Here is a 17,674-nt window from a genome sequence, read left to right on the forward strand (position 1 = left end):
ATAAATGGGCAAATTGTTAGAGAAGCTGGTCTTTTCAAATATTGTTTCACATTGCATTTTACTTGGCAAAATAATTAGGTAGCTTGCAAGACCTTCAAGCACTAACCTGTTTACACAACTGAACATGAAGAAAGAATCGCCCTGGTCTGACTGAAGTTTACTAATACATCCCTAAGCATATTGTCAAAGCTTTATATTAAAAGCTGTGGAAAGAATTAGCTTTGGGGCCACTAAACAATCAAGTTTTGTTATGTTCTGTATTGCTTTTGTATTCTTACAGCGTGCCGTCGCCTTCTTTTGGGCTGGATACACTCTTGTCTGTATGAGGGCCACTGGAATCCCTTGGGAGCCACTTGACTATTTTCATGTTCCTCTGAATCAGAGTCATCTTGCTGCACCGAGCAGAACTGCTTTTCTGGGTAAATGTCTTTTAACTTGCTTTCAAAGAATATTTCCAGGCATCGTCCAGCCTCAGCTACCTCTGAATCAGGCTGCAAGAGAAGGCATCATAATTTGTTACGACAGCATGTGGTTCACTTAGTAAGACATGCTCTCTCTGTTGCTAGATCTATGAAACTCTTGATTTATTATTATACTCATCATTTAAAGAATTGATACAATTTACAATTAAATAGAAAACAACCACCCAGGAGAGAGTGAGAAGAAAGGTCAAGGCAATTCTATGTGAAAATAAATAATACTATACACTGAATAAGAATATTTCCAAAATGTTAAATAAACCAAGTGTGAGCATGGAAGGCTAGCTTCTTAGTGGTATTAGGAAATAAATGGAAACCAGATATTGGGAGGAAAATCAGGTTTTTTAGATTACCTATTAATGGTGAGTAAATTTCTCTAAAAGATCAAGGTGCTGAACCCTACAGAATTAGTTTTGTTGATAGCAAATATCTAAGGACAAGCCAAATAATATTTCAAAGCCCCAGCACAGAAGGCAGGTTTTCCTGGTATGTTATCGCCATTGTTCAGGTGCAACAGACAAAGGCAACACAAAGACAAGGATCAGCCAATTTAGTCAATGAGTGACAATAATCATGGACAAGGAGGATAAATCAGGTTCCTGTCCATTCCTTTTAAATAACTTGCTATTTTTTTAAAAAAGAAAAACCTTCAAAGCAGAGGATCCTGTAAATGAAGATAATGAGAATGTAACGTAATAGAGAATAATAGATTCTCCAGCCCCACCTATTGTGGTCTCTCACTCCAGAATTACTGCCAGTATTTGTAGTATTTGAATCTTTTGTCCAGGATACTGAGAAATTGCCTTTGATTAGTGGCTACTTGCTATCTTTTCTCTAGGTTGCTATTTTTCACACTATGTAAATCCAATTGACAATCCTGTGTTGGGATTATTCAAAGTTAGGTTAAAGAATCAAGGCCCAAATAAAAATATTCAGAGAGGAAGAGGTATAGCCACTGCCCACATTATTTGCCCAGGTGATGCAGTGAATTCTGAACTGCAAGAACTTACATAGTTGAATGTTGCACAATTCCAGAACATAAGGCGCACATCTGCTACCAGCTCATCAGCGGTGGAGTAATGCAGCTTGTTCTTTGTCTGGAGCTTTTTCCGGATGGTGGACAAGTCCATGGGCCTTTTGATGATCTGATAATAATGTCGAGCCTGTAAATAAATATCACAATCATTCTTTACAGCTAAAAGCATTGCTGTGAAGTAGGCAAGTGTTTTTTCTACCTTGAATATGTTTTAGATTAACAGTTTTGTTTTTTATACATTTTTATTTATAAATCCCTAACATCACAACACAATGCTATACATAATTATGCAAAATAACTTTAACATAACCATAACAATAACAATAAAGTGCACAACAATTTACTGTACATTAAATAAGAAAATTCACAAACACTGTAAACACATCTGCTTACCCACAACCATCAGAGACTGCTTAGGCAGGGGAAATGTCTTCATCTAAAATCTAACCAATTTTTTTTCTGGAGAAGTGGCGGTTAAATTACTGAGACAACTCTCTGACTCAGCAGTCCCTGATGGTTGTTGCTAAGTAGATGTATTTAATGTGTTCATGAATTTTCTCTTTAACGTGTAGTAAATAATTGTGAATTGTTTTATTTTAGATTCCTTTCCAACATGGAATATGGCTTTTTCACAGCATTTACTGGGTCAACATTTTCAATGAACTATTCAACACATCCTTATGATTCCCTTCCTGCTCAAGCATTGTTAGCTCAGACACTATTAGCGTGTGTGTGTGTGCAAAAAAGTGGGCAAAAAATTCCATTGCATTACTTCCATTCCATTACTTACAATGGAATGTATTTTTCATTTTGATGCCAGTTCTGGTTTGGAGAATTTTTTTTTTTTTAGAACTCTTCACTGTTCTTTTTTTGTGTGCTTCTAAGTAATTTTGTGTTCTCCACAAACTTGGCCACCTCATCACTCACTACTAACTCTAGATTATTTATGAGTAAATTTAAAAGGACTGGTCTCAGTACAGATCCTCCAGGGACCCCAGTGATTACCGTACCTCCTTCCAACGTGAGAATTGTCAATTTGTTTCTGTTCTCTGTTTCCTGTTCTCTAACTAGTTACTGGCCCCTCATCTTATCCCAGGACTGAAATGCTTGCTCAGGACACTTTGGCGAGGGGTTTTCTCATCCTACCATTTGGTGAGATGATGCAGTGAGTCAAGCCAAGTACAGTGTTCCTTAACTGACAAACATCAGGCTTCTGATGAGATAAGATTAAAGGAGTTCAGCTTCTCCTGCTTAGGGTGGGCGGCAGCAGAATGGGTGGGAAGAGACAGAGAGATATAATAGCACTCTACTTATGATTATAGTGACAAAACTAGAGAAGTGGAACACTTCTGAGAAAGAATAAAAGGTAAAGGTAAAGGTACCCCTGCCCGTACGGGCCAGTCTTGCCAGACTCTAGGGTTGTGCGCTCATCTCACTCTATAGGCCGGGAGCCAGCGCTGTCCGCAGACACTTCCAGGTCACGTGGCCAGCGTGACAAGCTGCATCTGGCAAGTCAGCGCAGCACACGGAAACGCTGTTTACCTTCCCGCTGGTAAGCGGTCCCTATTTATCTACTTGCACCCGAAGGTGCTTTCGAACTGCTAGGTGGGCAGGCGCTGGGACTGAATGACGGGAGCGCACCCCGCCGCGGGGATTCGAACTGCCGACCTTTCGATTGGCAAGTCCTAGGCGCTGAGGCTTTAACCCACAGCGCCACCCGTGTCCCATTCTGAGAAAGAATACTGTGAAGTAGAAAGTAGCTGTAGCCCACCATCTGAGCTGAGGGTGCCTCCAGACTGTCACTGTTTAGCAAGAGATTCAAGCACATACTGTAACTTAATGTCTGCACAGTGAAAATTGATTAAAGGGCTCTGTCACCCTAGTACAACACATCTACTTTAGAAGAAGAAGAAGAATTGGACTTTTGCAGTTAGGAAAGTGATGGGGAAATGCATTGACAAGTGTGAGATGAATGAATAACTATATAAATATCCCAAAAGCAAATCAGGAAGAATGCTCAATAAACAGGTCATCTGGAGAGTTCCTAAGATCATTTTTTTAACCAAGCAAAGCTTCCTTCATACTGAAAAGCATAGGAAAAAGATGTGAAATTAAATTCTGGTAACACTTACCAGAGGACTGACTGGTTCATGGAATGGAAGACTCAGGTTGTTGCAGAGCAGTGAAAGTATAAGTTTCTCACACTTCTGTAAAATGTAAGTTTTAAAATTAACTTTGGTTATAAAAGAACTATATGAATACCTACATTAATAGTTGATATTTTGGCCAGATAATTTATTTCTCAGTACTCCACTCACACCCAATTCTAAATCAGGTTTCTCTACTTGCAAAAGTTGGAGAAACCCTTGGCTAATTTTCACTAAGCATATATTACCATTATGAAAAACACAAGTTTCTGTTTCATTTGCATTGCTAAAGTCCAACATTATAACGATTATATGAATTTTTAAAAATCTCTTAAATAAATTTTGTATACCGCTGGATTGTAGAAAATCTCAAATTTTTGATATAAACTATATGCTTCCCCCTCTATCCTCTCCACCCTCCCTGCCCCCAAAACTGGGGTGTGTAATTTGGTCCTGACTTATGTTCAGTGTAGATGGAGTCTACTGTATTTTACTTCACATTTTTATTCTGTGTAGTTTTCCTTGGGACATTTGCACACATTGAAGAGACAATGTACATGTTTGGAAAAGAAGGAGGGCTCAAACATTACTCAAACTTGTTTATATGCTTCTGTTGATACTGGACTTACCTTCTGATCATAGTCGTCAAGGCCATAAAGTACTCTTGCTGGCATTAGCGTGTTACTGTAGCTAAAACGTGTGTTTTCACAGTCATACGCAACCTCTGGCTTCTCCACATTGCGACAAAGCGTGCACACCCATTCGCCTCTGGAGCACAGAAGGAAAATACAACATCAGATTGTTGCTGTAGATCACTGGTCCTTGAATTAATATGCCAATGGCAGATGCCTAAGAGGAAGCCTTAACACCATGTTGGAGAACAATTCTGCTTTCCTGGTCACCTCAGGCAGAAGAAGCCCATTTTGATGGATTGTGTATTTTCTTTAACAATCAATGTGTGAAGAAGAAGAAGAAGAAGAAGAAGAAGAAGAAGAAGAAGAGGAGGAGGAGGAGGAGTTTGGATTTGATATCCCGCCTTTCACTCCCCTTCAGGAGTCTCAAAGCGGCTAACATTCTCCTTTCCCTTCCTCCCCCACAACAAACACTCTGTGAGGTGAGTGGGGCTGAGAGACTTCAAAGAAGTGTGGCTGGCCCAAGGTCACCCAGCAGCTGCATGTAGAGGAGCGGAGACGCGAACCCGGTTCCCCAGATTACGAGACTACCGCTCTTAACCACTACACCACACTGGCTCTCTGTTTAATTGAGTACAGGCATGGATGCAACAAACAAACAGCAGGAGTTGAGAAAAGAAGCTGTGATGAAGTTCTTTTTAACAACAACTAGACTGCAGTAATGGGGGGGAGACATGAACAAACACAGGAAGTCTCTTCTACTGCTCCTCTACCTTGCTATCTTCAATATTTGACATGGTTTTCATCACAGACAAGAATTACAAAGCATGACTTCCCACTGTGTTAGTTTCTTATGCGTTCCATACCTAACATGAATCAAGTTCTCTGGTTTCCTCAAAATCCCCCAAAACAAATTACTGTAAAGGAAAAAGATGCCAATATATGGATATTATGTGTGTCCCTATGCATGTAGCATATAGCATGGGAAGAATTGTAGCTCTGTGGTAAAAAAAAAATATCTTTGCACGCAGGTTCAATCCTGGGAAATAGTCCTGATTGAAAACCTAAAGAGTTACTGTTAGTTAGTATAGATCGTGCTGAGCTAGATGGAACAAAGGTCTAACCTGGTGTGACGATTGCACCCCCCCCCCATCCATGCTATATCAGATCATTTCAGGGTGGATTACAGTCGATAAAATGACAATACAACATAAACAATAGAATCTTCTAAAAATTAATACACCCCACAAAATCCAATAATCAGCAGAAAAATCAACATAAACAGCTCAAATAAAACAGTAGCTAATTTTGCCAAATGGTTGCCAAATGGTTGAGTGTATAGACAGGACTTAACTTGGCACCAAACAAAGCCAATGATGGTGCCAACACAGCTCCTAAGGGGAAGGCATGACACAACCAGGAAACTATAGTGGAGAATGCCCTCTCTTTCACCTCCACATAGCATACACATAGGAAAAAACCTCTGCAGCATAGCTTTATGCCCAGGTAAATATAGGGAAAGGCTCACCCTCAAACATCCAAGTTGCAAGGCATTTAGGGCTTTAAATATAATCACTAACACCTTGAATTTGGGCTGGAAATGTATTAGCTGACAGTGCAGTTCCTTTAAAACTGGTGTTTATATCCTGTCCTTCCTCTCCAAGCTCAAAGACTGAGGAGTCTTTATGTTTTAGCAAAGCATTGCCAGGTTATCAACTTTGTAAGATTAGAGAGACCTTGAGCCATTTCTTGATCTTGCCATCTTCACCATTTGAAGATCGCTGAACACAGGACTCTCTGAGATGGAAAATGCACCTCCTGGCTGCCTAATGTCACTTACATACCAGTAGCCACCAAATGTCTGCACCCAGGTCCCAAGATATCCTGTTGATCATCCTGTGAGCACTAACTGGCAGCAGGACGCTTTTCAAATACAGTGGTACCTCTAGTTACAAACTTAATTCATTCCAGAGGTCCGTTCTTAACCTGAAGCTATTCTTAACTAGAGGCATGCTTTCGCTAATGGGGCCTCTTGCTGCCACTGCGCCACTGGCACACGATTCCCTTCTCATCCTGGGGCAAAGTTCTAAACTCAAGATAACTCTTCTAGGATAGCGGAGTTTGTAACCTGAAGCATTTGTAACCTGAGGCGTTTGTAACTCGAGGTACCACTGTAGTAAGCATCCAACCTGAAAAGAACCACTGAAAGCCATACATGAAACCTGAGTGGTTGGCACAAAGTGGATTAGATTCAAAGAAGTGGACCTGAAACATATACCAAATGGAGCAGATATTTCATGTGCTATATGTACTCACACAGGAAAGCTGAGCAAGGCAGGAACATGGCATGAAAGATGGAACACCTTTGGGCAGTAATCACAGCACAATAGCTCTCCTCCATTCAAACAAACAGCGCAGAAATCCTCGTTCTCAATCGGGTGGTCTTCCTGGGTAAGCACAGATTTTTTCATACTATTACTGAGCCTGTGATCTACAGAAGGATGCAACACTGGCTCTGTCAGTTGACTTGTGGGGATTCTCCTTTCCTCCGTGTTCTCAGGCTTGAGATTATGTCTTTCAAGTGGATTTCCTTGATTTACCTAGGATGAAAAGTAAAATCTAAATTAAAGCAGCCTACCATTTTCACATGCAACATTTGAAATAGTACAGAAGATTAAATGCAATGAATAAACGCCTCAAGGAAAGCAGCCTTACTGCATTCACCATTGAGGAGTCCTATCTCACAGTTTCTCTGTGACGCATAGCACATTAAATGCAGTAATTCCCTCAAATGATATGGTTTGGGAGTGGGGAGCTCTAACCAAGATGTTAAGTATATTTGCATTGTCCCCAATTACATTCATTAAAAATTATGCCCGAAGCTTTAATTGGTTTAATCAATAGATTAACCAACTAATTAGTGAAACTGAGATTTTGTAGCTTGAATGGCAGCATGACCTTCAGAATAGCAGAGCCCCTTCTTCCCCTGCCAGATATATTGGAAAAGAAATGTTAACATGTACCCTCATTCCAGTTTGAAGCCAAACCTAGAAGACATTTAGATAACTTTTGATAAGTGGTGGGATATAAATTATATAAGTAAATTTTTAAAAATGCCTTTCACCTTGAAAACACCGCAACTTTTCTTCTAGCAGACAATGTGAATAGCAGACAATAGACAGATTGTGCTCAGTTGAAATCAGTATTGCTAATGTCTTTTCAATCTAAATCTTTCTCAATACCAATGGAATGTAATCTTCACATTTTAAAAGTGGTTTCAACTCTGGCATTTTGTTTGAATAGCATTTTCCCTCCTCTGGTTCCAATTTCCACGGTCAGTGGAAGCTTCTGTTTATTACACTGTATGTTCTCTTACTCACAAAAAAACTAGCCCCTTCTTCAATATTTTGGCTCCTATATTGAAGTCCTGGTAATATGCAAATGTATTGACATTTAATCAACCAATCAGTACTGTATAAATCCTGATGATTAAGCAGTTTCAAAAGGCTTAAACTGGTTGATAGCCACAATCCCAAACAATATTCCTGAGAAATGTAATGTATCTGTTAATCAATCTGTTGTTGTTGTTGTTGTTGTTGTTGTTGTTGTTGTACCACCCTTCATCTGCAGATCTCAGGGCAGTTCACAACATAAAATTACAATGTTAAAATTACAAAATACTTAATAAAAATTAGAACAGAACCAAAACAATAACCCCCCTCCCATAACACATTTAAAAGGGTATTGGATGTTAAATAGCCCAAGGCCTGGTTGTAGAGGAACGTTTTCTCTTGGCACCTAAATGTGCATGAAGGCCCCCTGCACTTAAAGGTCCACTGAATCCAGCAGAAGGAAATGTAGTCCGCAACAAGGTTGGTGCTGAGGATTCAGCCTTCAGTCTAAAGACTTGGATTTTTACACTCATCACCTTGTATCCAAAAGTGTCTGAAGCTATACTGTGTGAACAAATGCTTGTCTACACTACCTGCAAAAACCAGCTGAGTTTTCCTGGCTCTCCCTGAACCCAATCCACCCAAACAAATGCCAGGATCTATATCAACTAGACAGGTTTAAATGTTTAACAGCAGATGTTCATGAAACTACAATTCACAATATTCCAGGGATTAAGTAATACACTGTAAAACTTAAGTACATCTTTCCCCAGTGATCCGTTTATACCACTGTTAATGAGATACTTAGCACCCTTTGAGCAGCACAAAAGTTTTTCTATGCATATTGTATGTGAAATGTTTTAGTAGAGGATGATTCTGCTTACACTTAAACAGAAATGCTTTGCATCAGTTTCAAAGCTTTTATTACTTAAACAGAGCAAAACAGATAAAGTTTAAATTTTTTTAAATGCTGTTTATTTTTTTTCATTACAGGCAGAACTCCTATGCAGAGATCACCCCAGAGAAAACACTTGGAAGTGGGTGTAAGATAAATGTGTCATCAGGTCCTACAGAAAGTCAAAGTCACCTGATGCCAATCCTGGGTGGTACTCAATGAATTTTTTCTACTAGTACAATGTTTAGCACTAGCTCAAAGGAATCCGCCCCCCCCCCCCCCGTCCCCTTGCACACTCCTTTTGCCTTCCTCAAATCTGCTCTAGAAATCTGGGGAATAAAACAGAACAGATTTAGGGGGAATGTAGGGGGAGAAAGGGAGAATGTTCTGTTGTGCACAGAGAAATTATGGCACGGATGGAACGTTCACCTTAGTGCTGCACTGAATACAACCCAGCAATTATCAGTTGTGTACTGCTGTTCTGATAAACATCAAGGGCAGGAATAGACTTGAAGTCCATTGTCTCCCATTCACACAAGTGCTCTTAGTACTTTCAGCTTTCGTTAAGAATAGTGCAGGGAACCACCTATTCTTTTCTCTGCAGCATCCCACACTACTTGCCACTGCCAGTGCAGTCTATTTCTTTCTGGAAGGAAGACGCTTCCAGCTTTTGACCTACATACAGTGTTTTTGTTTCTGTATATTTTCCCCCAACAGCAGCTTGAGATGGGGGATTTAGGTCAGGGAAATGGCATGGGGAAAAGCTTACCCCTGTCCCCAGTGCTGAAGTTCTGAACCAGTTCAGGGGCCTCTGCAGCTGCTCATAAGTAAACATGAAGGCATCAAAAGATATGATCACAGATCTTATTTGTCACTCGTAGTCTGGCCCTAAGTGTAGTGTATTCAAATCTGCTGGTCAAAGGCATCAGTGAATTTGAATGTGTCAGGGTAGAATAGAAGCAATGCCAAACAGCAACCAAACCAGCTGAATTGAGCTGAGCTTACCTTAATAGCCATGCTTGAAGACTGAGTACCACATTCAATTATCAGCAAGAAAGTTCCATCATGTTCACTCTTCTGTGGTTGCAGTTTAAATACTGGAAGTTCTCCAGACTCTGAGTTGCATATCTTCAGTCGTTCCAGTCGCACATAAGGGACTTTTACCTCTTTGGCACAAGCTCTAAGAACAAGGTTAAAGAGTGGATTGACTTCATCAGTGCTAGTAAGAATCATCCCCCCATTCCACCTCTATTAATATACCATATGTTTTCACAGGTTCCCTTGTATTTTTAGATGGCTAATCAAAATGTTCTAATATGATGTTATTAATACACCTGAAATTTCAAGAATGGGCTTTCATACTTCATAATGCAGGATCAACAAATCTTCACATATGAATGGGAGTTGTGTGTACAAGGGTCTTCCTATGTTGTTGTTGTTGTTACTATTATTATTTAATAATAATTCTCTGCTGCTCCAGAGAAGCGGACACGGAGCAATGGATCCAAACTACAAGAAAGAAGATTCCACCTAAACCTTAGGAAGAACTTCCTGACAGTAAGAGCTGTTCGACAGTGGAATTTGCTGCCAAGGAGTGTGGTGGAGTCTCCTTCTTTGGAGGTCTTTAAGCAGAGGCTTGACAACCATATGTCAGGAGTGCTCTGATGGTGTTTCCTGCTTGGCAGGGGGTTGGACTCGATGGCCCTTGTGGTCTCTTCCAACTCTATGATTCTATGATTCTATGAAATTTGTATACCATCCTTCATCCAAAGATCCCAGGGTGATTCAAAACAGCTTCTCCACAGGCTCCCTCACCATTGGAAAGTCAGACCTACGATTGTTTCAACCTAAGTTTCCTCACCAGTAAAACTCACAGAACTGACATGAAAATGAATCAGTTCGTTTTACACCAATTGCTCCACAGACAACATTGATAATGTCATTATGTTGTTTTTAAAGTGATACCTTACTTCACAGATTGACACATTAATTTCACAGATTACTAATATATTTGTTGAAGTGCATTGAGGATTGTGGTGAAAACTAATTTTTGTAACTGTTTATAGTAATTTGTTCTAGATCCTTCTCACATCTGGAATTACTTAATTTAACTGAGCTATTACAACAAATGTGATTTATGTTCCTTTCTAAGAGGGGAAAAAAGGATTCAATATCTTAATGCTGCACTTTCAAATCGGGTGTTTCGTGTTACCTGTTGCTCTGATTACTTTTAATTTCCATATCAAAATGTTCCTCTTCGCAGTTATGGCAGTCTGCAAGAAAAGAAAATGAATAAAATATTTGGTGGTCTTATCCTAAGGGGAAGTTATATTTGGAATGCATGGCCTCCTTTGAACTTTGTATTGGTATGCACTAAACCCAACATTCTGTTCAGACCCCTATTCGGGATTTTGTAAAACAGCCCACTTATGCCCCCAAGATCCCAATTTGAAGGCTGCCTGGTTTGGCTTTCTCTCCTCTCCCTTCACTATTGGGAAATATAAAATGGCTGTGACACCCCCCCCCCCGGCGCTTTTGACTACAGTCAAATCTGCATGTACAGTTGCGCCTCTAAATTTTAATTTTTTTCTTTCTGAAGAACCATATATAACTTATTAATTTTGTCCAAAATTGGATTAAATTTGCCTGCAAGGTACCTCTTCTGAGGGCATGGATTATGCCAGGTTTTTTTTTAAACGACAGCTGCAGTGGTTGACCTGAAAGAGCACCTATTATGGCTTTGGAGTAGGTGAAAAAAGAATTACTCCTAGTGGTATGTTGGCCTGAAAACTGCAGACACAAGAGAGGTATCCCTCTTACTCCCCACATTCCCATTCCATATGCTTTGGTTCTGCAAAGCTGCTCCCTTCCCCAAAGCACCAGGATTGGACAACACTAAAATCATTATCTCTACTAGACCTGTTAGTCATGACAGGAGCTGTTTCTCTGCCCTCACTCTGTTGATTGTTCTTTCCTATCATCCCATCCTGGTGTTGGGAAGCTTATTAATTTTGCTTTAAGCAGACACTTGCCACCAACATTTTTAATGACTACGGGGGCAATCCGAACTCCCTCTCAAGCCACCATATGATGAAAGAGGAGTCAATCTCTTTCATCTCAGGCTGTCTCCAGCATGCTCTGTCCCATGGAAAGTCCTGTTTTCCACTGGCAGCACTTCTGCCCCACATTTGGCAGGCAGAAGGAGGAACACCACAGCAGCAGAGTGATACTGGTGTTACTTTGGAAGCACAGGCTAGCGGGAGACCAACAGAGTCTGCCAGAGAGACACCTCAACCCAATCCAGAAGTCCACCAGCCTGGCACAAAAGAGATTTGGGGTTGCTGGGCAGAGTGCAAAGGTACCACGAAGTGCTTCAGGGATCTCAGCTTTGATTCATGCTGCCTTGTAGAAATCCTAGTTCACTTCTGACAAGCCCCAAATGTCTACAAGGCATCCCACCTTGGAGCGCAGGATTCACTGAATGTGATGCACATCACTATTTTGTACTATATTAACTGAAGAACCAAAAAGAGCTGGAGGAGGGAGAATCCCAGAGAGATGAACTGTCAGATCCAAAGCTCTGCCTCCCTTATGCTGGCAGGGCAGAGAGCAGCTTGGTGTTGCTCCATTTCATGGTTTCCTTTAGGGGCCAATGTCTCCCCCCACCCCCAGATTTCTCAAAAGGTCTCAACAGGTCACTCTCTGTTAACATGGGCAAGTATTGTGGATGCCAAAGAGAACAGGTAAGGAAACTGTAGTCAGTTTTGTGATTCAGCTTGGCAACAGAATGAATTACTTCCAGAAGGAGCTGTGTTATGTCTGTTGCAGCAAAAAAATTACTACAAAAACCAGAAGGAACCTTAAACATTAACAGATTTATTATTGCATAAGCCCTTGTGGAAGCATGAAGTGTAATCTTAAATTTGTAACCATATAAACGTACGAGGAGGCACATATGGGAGTGAGGTCATACGGGAATGAAATTGTCTTTTTGCATTTCATTTCCCTCTGATCTCATCTACGTATTTCCACACACAGGCCATAATGCCAAGTTAGGATTACATTTCATGCATCTGATTAAACAGACTGTAGTCTACGAAAGCTTGTGCCATAATAAATGTGGAAGTCTTGAAGGTGCCACACAAGCTAACTGCAGCAACGGCAACCCTGAAATGACCACACTATGCAGTGGAACAGATTTTAAAAGCCAAAGGAAGATAAAAGAAAAACATCATACCTTCAATATGTTTTGGTTGTGGAGTAACTGGCTGCATGCAGGAAGCATTGCTGATAAGTATGGGAGGGGAGGCACATGGCTGCGTCTTCTTCACCGAAAGATTAATAGGCTCTTCCAGAATATTTTGCATGGGAAGAGATAACTCACTGATGTCTTTGGACTGAGAAGCAACAGAATCACTTCCAAGAGGGTAAGTCATGGAGCTGAATTCTTCATTCTCCAGCTTGCAAAAAAAAGGTGGGGTAAGGGAAAAAAAGATTGAAATATACAAACTTACATCAATCTCAAGAAAAGAATTACATTGTTGAATATTGTTGCTTTGTCGCACTCTTATTTCCACACAGAGGCTGGGATCCAAAAAGCTATTTTAGGCATGTTCAACAGAACCTTTGAACCACCGATCCACATGCCATATTGCAAACAAGGTTTTGAGAAGAGGCACATGCAATTTCATGAGTTTGTATGTGACATGAAGAGAGGTTGTTAAATAAACACAAGTCCCCTCAGGCTAGTAGCTCCTTTGGAGCTAGTAGTCCCACGGTTCTCTGAATCCATGCCAGAGATTTAGCCCAGGCAGCATGCAATATATATGCATAAGCCACGTTTGTACCATACATTTAAAACACTATCTTGCCACTTTAGACAGTCATGGGTTCCTCTGAAGTGTTCTGGCAGCTGTAGTTTGTTAAGGGTGCTATAAGACCCAGAGAAGTTTAACAATATCTCTTTCCACAGGGAACACTAGGAATTGCAGTTCTGTGAGGGAAATAGGGGTCTCCAGGTCAGCCATGCAGTCTGTGCTGGAGCAAGCAGCTCAAATCTCTTTACACTGAGCTTCTCAGGTAGATTGAAAGGGAACAAAGGCATGATTACTTAGTCCCTCCCAAGGTGAGCTAAGCCCGGCAGGACTTTATGGTCTCAAACCCTTTTTGCATTCATTAGACTTAAGCATATTGCTTATATGAGGCTGGTTATCCCACAGAATCAACAGTCCTTACCTTGCACACTGCGCTCCCCAGGGGCACACCACCGGTTGCTAAGTGGCTAAGAGCATCAGAGTTCAGGTCATTTGTACTTCTATCCAAAGCCAGGCTGTAACTGGGCAAAACTTCAGGCTGCACGTCAGAGGTATATGGCATACTTTGGGGCTGACCGGATGTTACAGTGGATATTTCTTTTGCCTGTGAATCAACTGACTTGGATACCCTTGCTGAAGACAACTCCATGTCTAAAGCATTTGAAAAGCCCACAATGTTCAGTGAAGCTGACCGCTGAAAAAGAAGACAAGTGTAGGTTGATGTGCATGCAGATCTAATTTTTTTGATGTGGACATAAAGGCTCATCTATACTGTCGTGGACATTAAGTGCCTAATTCAGTGCCTAATTCCATCACTTTCTTTGTATTTTGTGGAAGCTTATGCTGTCAGTCCTACAAGTCTTTCACAATTACATTTTACCTATTCCACAACCTTCCGGATCTGTGTTCCTATTTCCACACAAAACACTGCATGTTCACTCATGGACTGCTGTGGGCAGGATTCCTGTGTTGCACAGGGTTGGACTAGATGACTCTCAGAGTCCCAACTCTACAATTATATGACTCTATGCTATGGTGCTCTATGGTAATCAACTCTATGGTAATCAAACCCCAGATTCAGAGATTAGTCTTGGAGCCTTCAGCTTTAATTTTGTTGGTGATATAGACAGATAGACAGCAGATAATAGATGAATTGTTGGGTGCCAAGATCCAAGTTTGGGGCAAGTACTCTTTGGAGACAGATCCCCAGCAGAGTTTTAAAGTCACAAAATATGCAGCAAAGTAAAACGTGGAAATATAGGCTGTTAGTCCTTTATACCCTTCCAAGTGAGTTACAAAAATTCTTTCTTCCTCTGGCATAGGAAAGGACCACAAGTTTGGCAAGTTAAAAACTGATTTACTTACAAACTCTTCAAAGGTCAGATTCATGTGCTTTTCTTCACATCAGTCAGAAAAGTTGCAAAGGCAATAAAAGTTCATAGAGGTAAACCTGGCAGGAGAGCTTACTCTATGGTCTTAACCCCTTCATGCTTTAATTAGACATAAGCATGTTGGTTATATGAGGCTGGTTATTCCACAAGTTTCCCATTTCATTCTAATAGAAAGGCCTGGTTTTTCCCTGCAAGCTACCAGGAAAGAAGAGTGCTTCTGAACCCAATGCAGATTGCTCTTTTCTTACTGTTGAAACACAGTGTCTGGATTCCATATTTCTGGAGTCAGAAGGCTAGAGCTTCTGGTTGCCAAAGATTGAGGGTGCCAGCAAAGTTTGGAGTAGTATCCAGAGATCTCATGCTTATTGCTATCTCATGATTGAGCCATTCACATAGACTGGTCTGATCTTATTCCCAAAGACTCTATGGAAAGACTCCTGGTAACTTCAGACTTCAGAGCTACAAAGCACAGGTCTTTGCAAAAATCACCTGATGTATTTGAAACTAATACCTTTAAAGAGATTAAGTTTTACAGAGAAGAGGGCTTCTATTTTCCCTTATTACTGCTCCAGTTACAGGAAGTGTATGAAGAGAGTATAATAGATTGCATCAGTCAGTATAAAACATTAATCTTACTAAAAAGGAAAGAAAGGAAAAATGAGGCCATCAAACTGCCATCTGTCTCTCCCTGGAGGCAAAAGTTAATTCTGCGGTTATTTTAATAATGAGGAAACATTATGATCTTTCACTTTAAAAAAAGTGTGTGTGTGTGTGTGTGTGTGTATTAAGGCTCCTGGTAAGCAGTTGACACATTCTACACTGTGATCCACAAAGCTGCTGTCAAGTGTGAAGTGAACAATGCGCTGGGAGTAAGGCTCATTAAGATCCTATTAATTCTCTCCCTAAAATAATCATTCCTTTTGGCATTAGCGGGCGGTGGGTGGGGAACCTCATCTCCCCTAGTGATTTCTACAGTACTGGATAATATGTGGTGTTTCTTTTTTTATTATTAATGGATCAGAATTCTCTAAAAAGCTTTACTGTTTCATTCCTTGAACAAAACAAATGCTACATTCATCATATACACTGTCACAGTCTGATTGCTGCTGTTGGAAAGCCTTTCGGTTCCAACATTTTAATGTACAAAGTTACAAACAAGTCCATTTGTGCCATTACAAATCTTCGCACTCTGCTTGCTTTTGCCCATTCCCTTCATTTTCAAAAAAAAAATCAATCCCCATGTTTTCCTTAAACTTTGCAAAAGCACAATCTCAATTACGTACAGCTCCTGACACGTTATAACATTAATTGCAACAGCAGCTGTCCAGTAATGGTGCTCTTAATGTCAAAAGGTGTTTTTTAACCATTATCACTTATATCACACAAATTTCAGCCCCCTTTTCCATCGGCCTTACTGCATACCTTTAATAGCAGCCTCATATGCAGACATTTAGCTGGCAAATGCTGTTCCTAGCATGAAGATAAGTGACAGGGAAAGCTTAATCTTCAAGCTTTCTGCATGTCAGGCTGCTATTAAAGGCACAGGAAGAAGGCGGGGGGGGGGGGGGCGGAACAGCAGCTCTACTTACAATAGTAAAAAGATAATGTGCCCAAAATCAGAGTTAAAAATTAAGAGCATATTTTTATACGGCTCCATGCAAACATGCATTATGAACCACAACGAAAGTTGGAGGTGAAAATGCCTACCTTCAATAAAGTCTTGGCTTAGGATTTGTTAAACCTACACAGATTCTTTGCGATTGTGGAGAAATTACTGAGAGCAAAGGACTGGAAAGTAACGAAGGCTGCTGTTAAGTGGAGCAATCCCCCTGGCAGCTCATTATGCTGCAAGGTTAAACAAATGCACTAATTCAAATCCAGTTGGCTCAAATTTAACTCAGAGTACACCAATAGCCTACACATATATTCCTTTTGCTTGGCTCTTAAGTAGAGCGTCCCTGACCAACACCCCAGTTTGGGGTGGGGGAGCACCTCTATTTTCTGTTTTAAAAAAATGCATCACAAGAAAATGGAGCCGGCTTTACAGTGCAAGCAGCAGAAACAGCCAGCCGAACAAGCAGCATCATGTATTATTTATCTTCCTTTTCAGGTCACAAAAATAAGCTTTGCTAATCTAAAACACGCTGTGAAATACTGCAAAATCCACAGCACGGCAATATCTGCATTAGGCCAGTCAAAATGGCATAAAATAGTAAGCAAGCTTTCAAGTTCTACCAAACTCTTCACTGGGTGAGAAGGGTAGGAAAGATGGCTGGGTGTTAAAAACCAGGTAAATGTTCCAGCTGTACCTGGAGCTGATGAGGATTAAACTGTGAACCCTCAGCATGCTCTACCACTAAGCCACCACCCTTTCCTATACAATGTTCTGATTACCACCAGAATGGCTTAAGTTCAGCAAATCCAGTACTCCAGAATCCCCAAGATGATCAGGGTCCAAAGGATCAGATCCTAAGCACTTATATTGGGCTTTTCCCTGCACCTGCACAGTAACTTTTGGGCAGCACCAGCTTAATGCCAGTGCCTTGGACATTTAGGTGGCATGGCTTTTGCAAAGTTCAGGCCAGCTGCCAGTACAAACACAAAACCAGGAATATAAAAGTTCGTTACTAGGCATAAAGTTGTGGAGTTGGATACCGTAACCTAGAAACATGGATTCTGCAGGGGTAATCTCTTGGACACAGATTGAGAGACGGCATCTGGATTAAAGATGGAGTCTGAACACTAGTTCCCTCCCCAGTATATGGTCCTGACTACAATAGGGCACAGAGTCAATGGTATTCAGTGGAATTCCTAGGTCAGTACCAGCAGGCTGCTTTTGTTGACATCAATAAGTAGAAAATGTTGTCTCCTGACGCTGATGTAGCAGT

At 40.8% G+C, this 17,674-nt stretch overlaps 2 protein-coding genes and 1 long non-coding RNA gene across 6 annotated transcripts in view; 1 reads left to right on the forward strand and 2 right to left on the reverse strand.

Annotated features, from left to right (window-relative positions):
- The window catches only part of DENND5A (DENN domain containing 5A), a 609,609-nt gene that overhangs the window by 176,845 nt on the left and 415,090 nt on the right, over positions 1-17,674 (reverse strand). The window lies entirely within an intron of this gene.
- The window catches only part of TRIM66 (tripartite motif containing 66), a 65,692-nt gene that overhangs the window by 342 nt on the left and 47,676 nt on the right, over positions 1-17,674 (reverse strand). For all 4 annotated transcript variants that reach the window (XM_083400381.1, XM_083400380.1, XM_083400379.1 and 1 more), the window contains 9 exons: positions 13,817-14,089; positions 12,819-13,041; positions 10,794-10,854; positions 9,587-9,761; positions 6,611-6,894; positions 4,292-4,430; positions 3,648-3,722; positions 1,490-1,642; positions 279-491 (listed from right to left, as the gene is read on the reverse strand). In XM_083400381.1, coding sequence (XP_083256507.1) covers positions 279-491; positions 1,490-1,642; positions 3,648-3,722; positions 4,292-4,430; positions 6,611-6,894; positions 9,587-9,761; positions 10,794-10,854; positions 12,819-13,041; positions 13,817-14,089 — 1,596 coding nt within the window. The remainder of the gene's footprint in view (positions 1-278; positions 492-1,489; positions 1,643-3,647; positions 3,723-4,291; positions 4,431-6,610; positions 6,895-9,586; positions 9,762-10,793; positions 10,855-12,818; positions 13,042-13,816; positions 14,090-17,674) is intronic.
- LOC310665988 lies at positions 282-9,580 on the forward strand. Its single transcript, XR_014505741.1, has 3 exons — positions 282-419; positions 6,615-6,745; positions 8,680-9,580. It is a non-coding gene; the product is annotated as an uncharacterized lncRNA (long non-coding RNA).

This window comes from Podarcis tiliguerta, assembly GCF_965153285.1.
Source record: "Podarcis tiliguerta genome assembly, chromosome: 1".
Taxonomy (NCBI): Eukaryota; Metazoa; Chordata; class Lepidosauria; order Squamata; family Lacertidae; genus Podarcis; species Podarcis tiliguerta.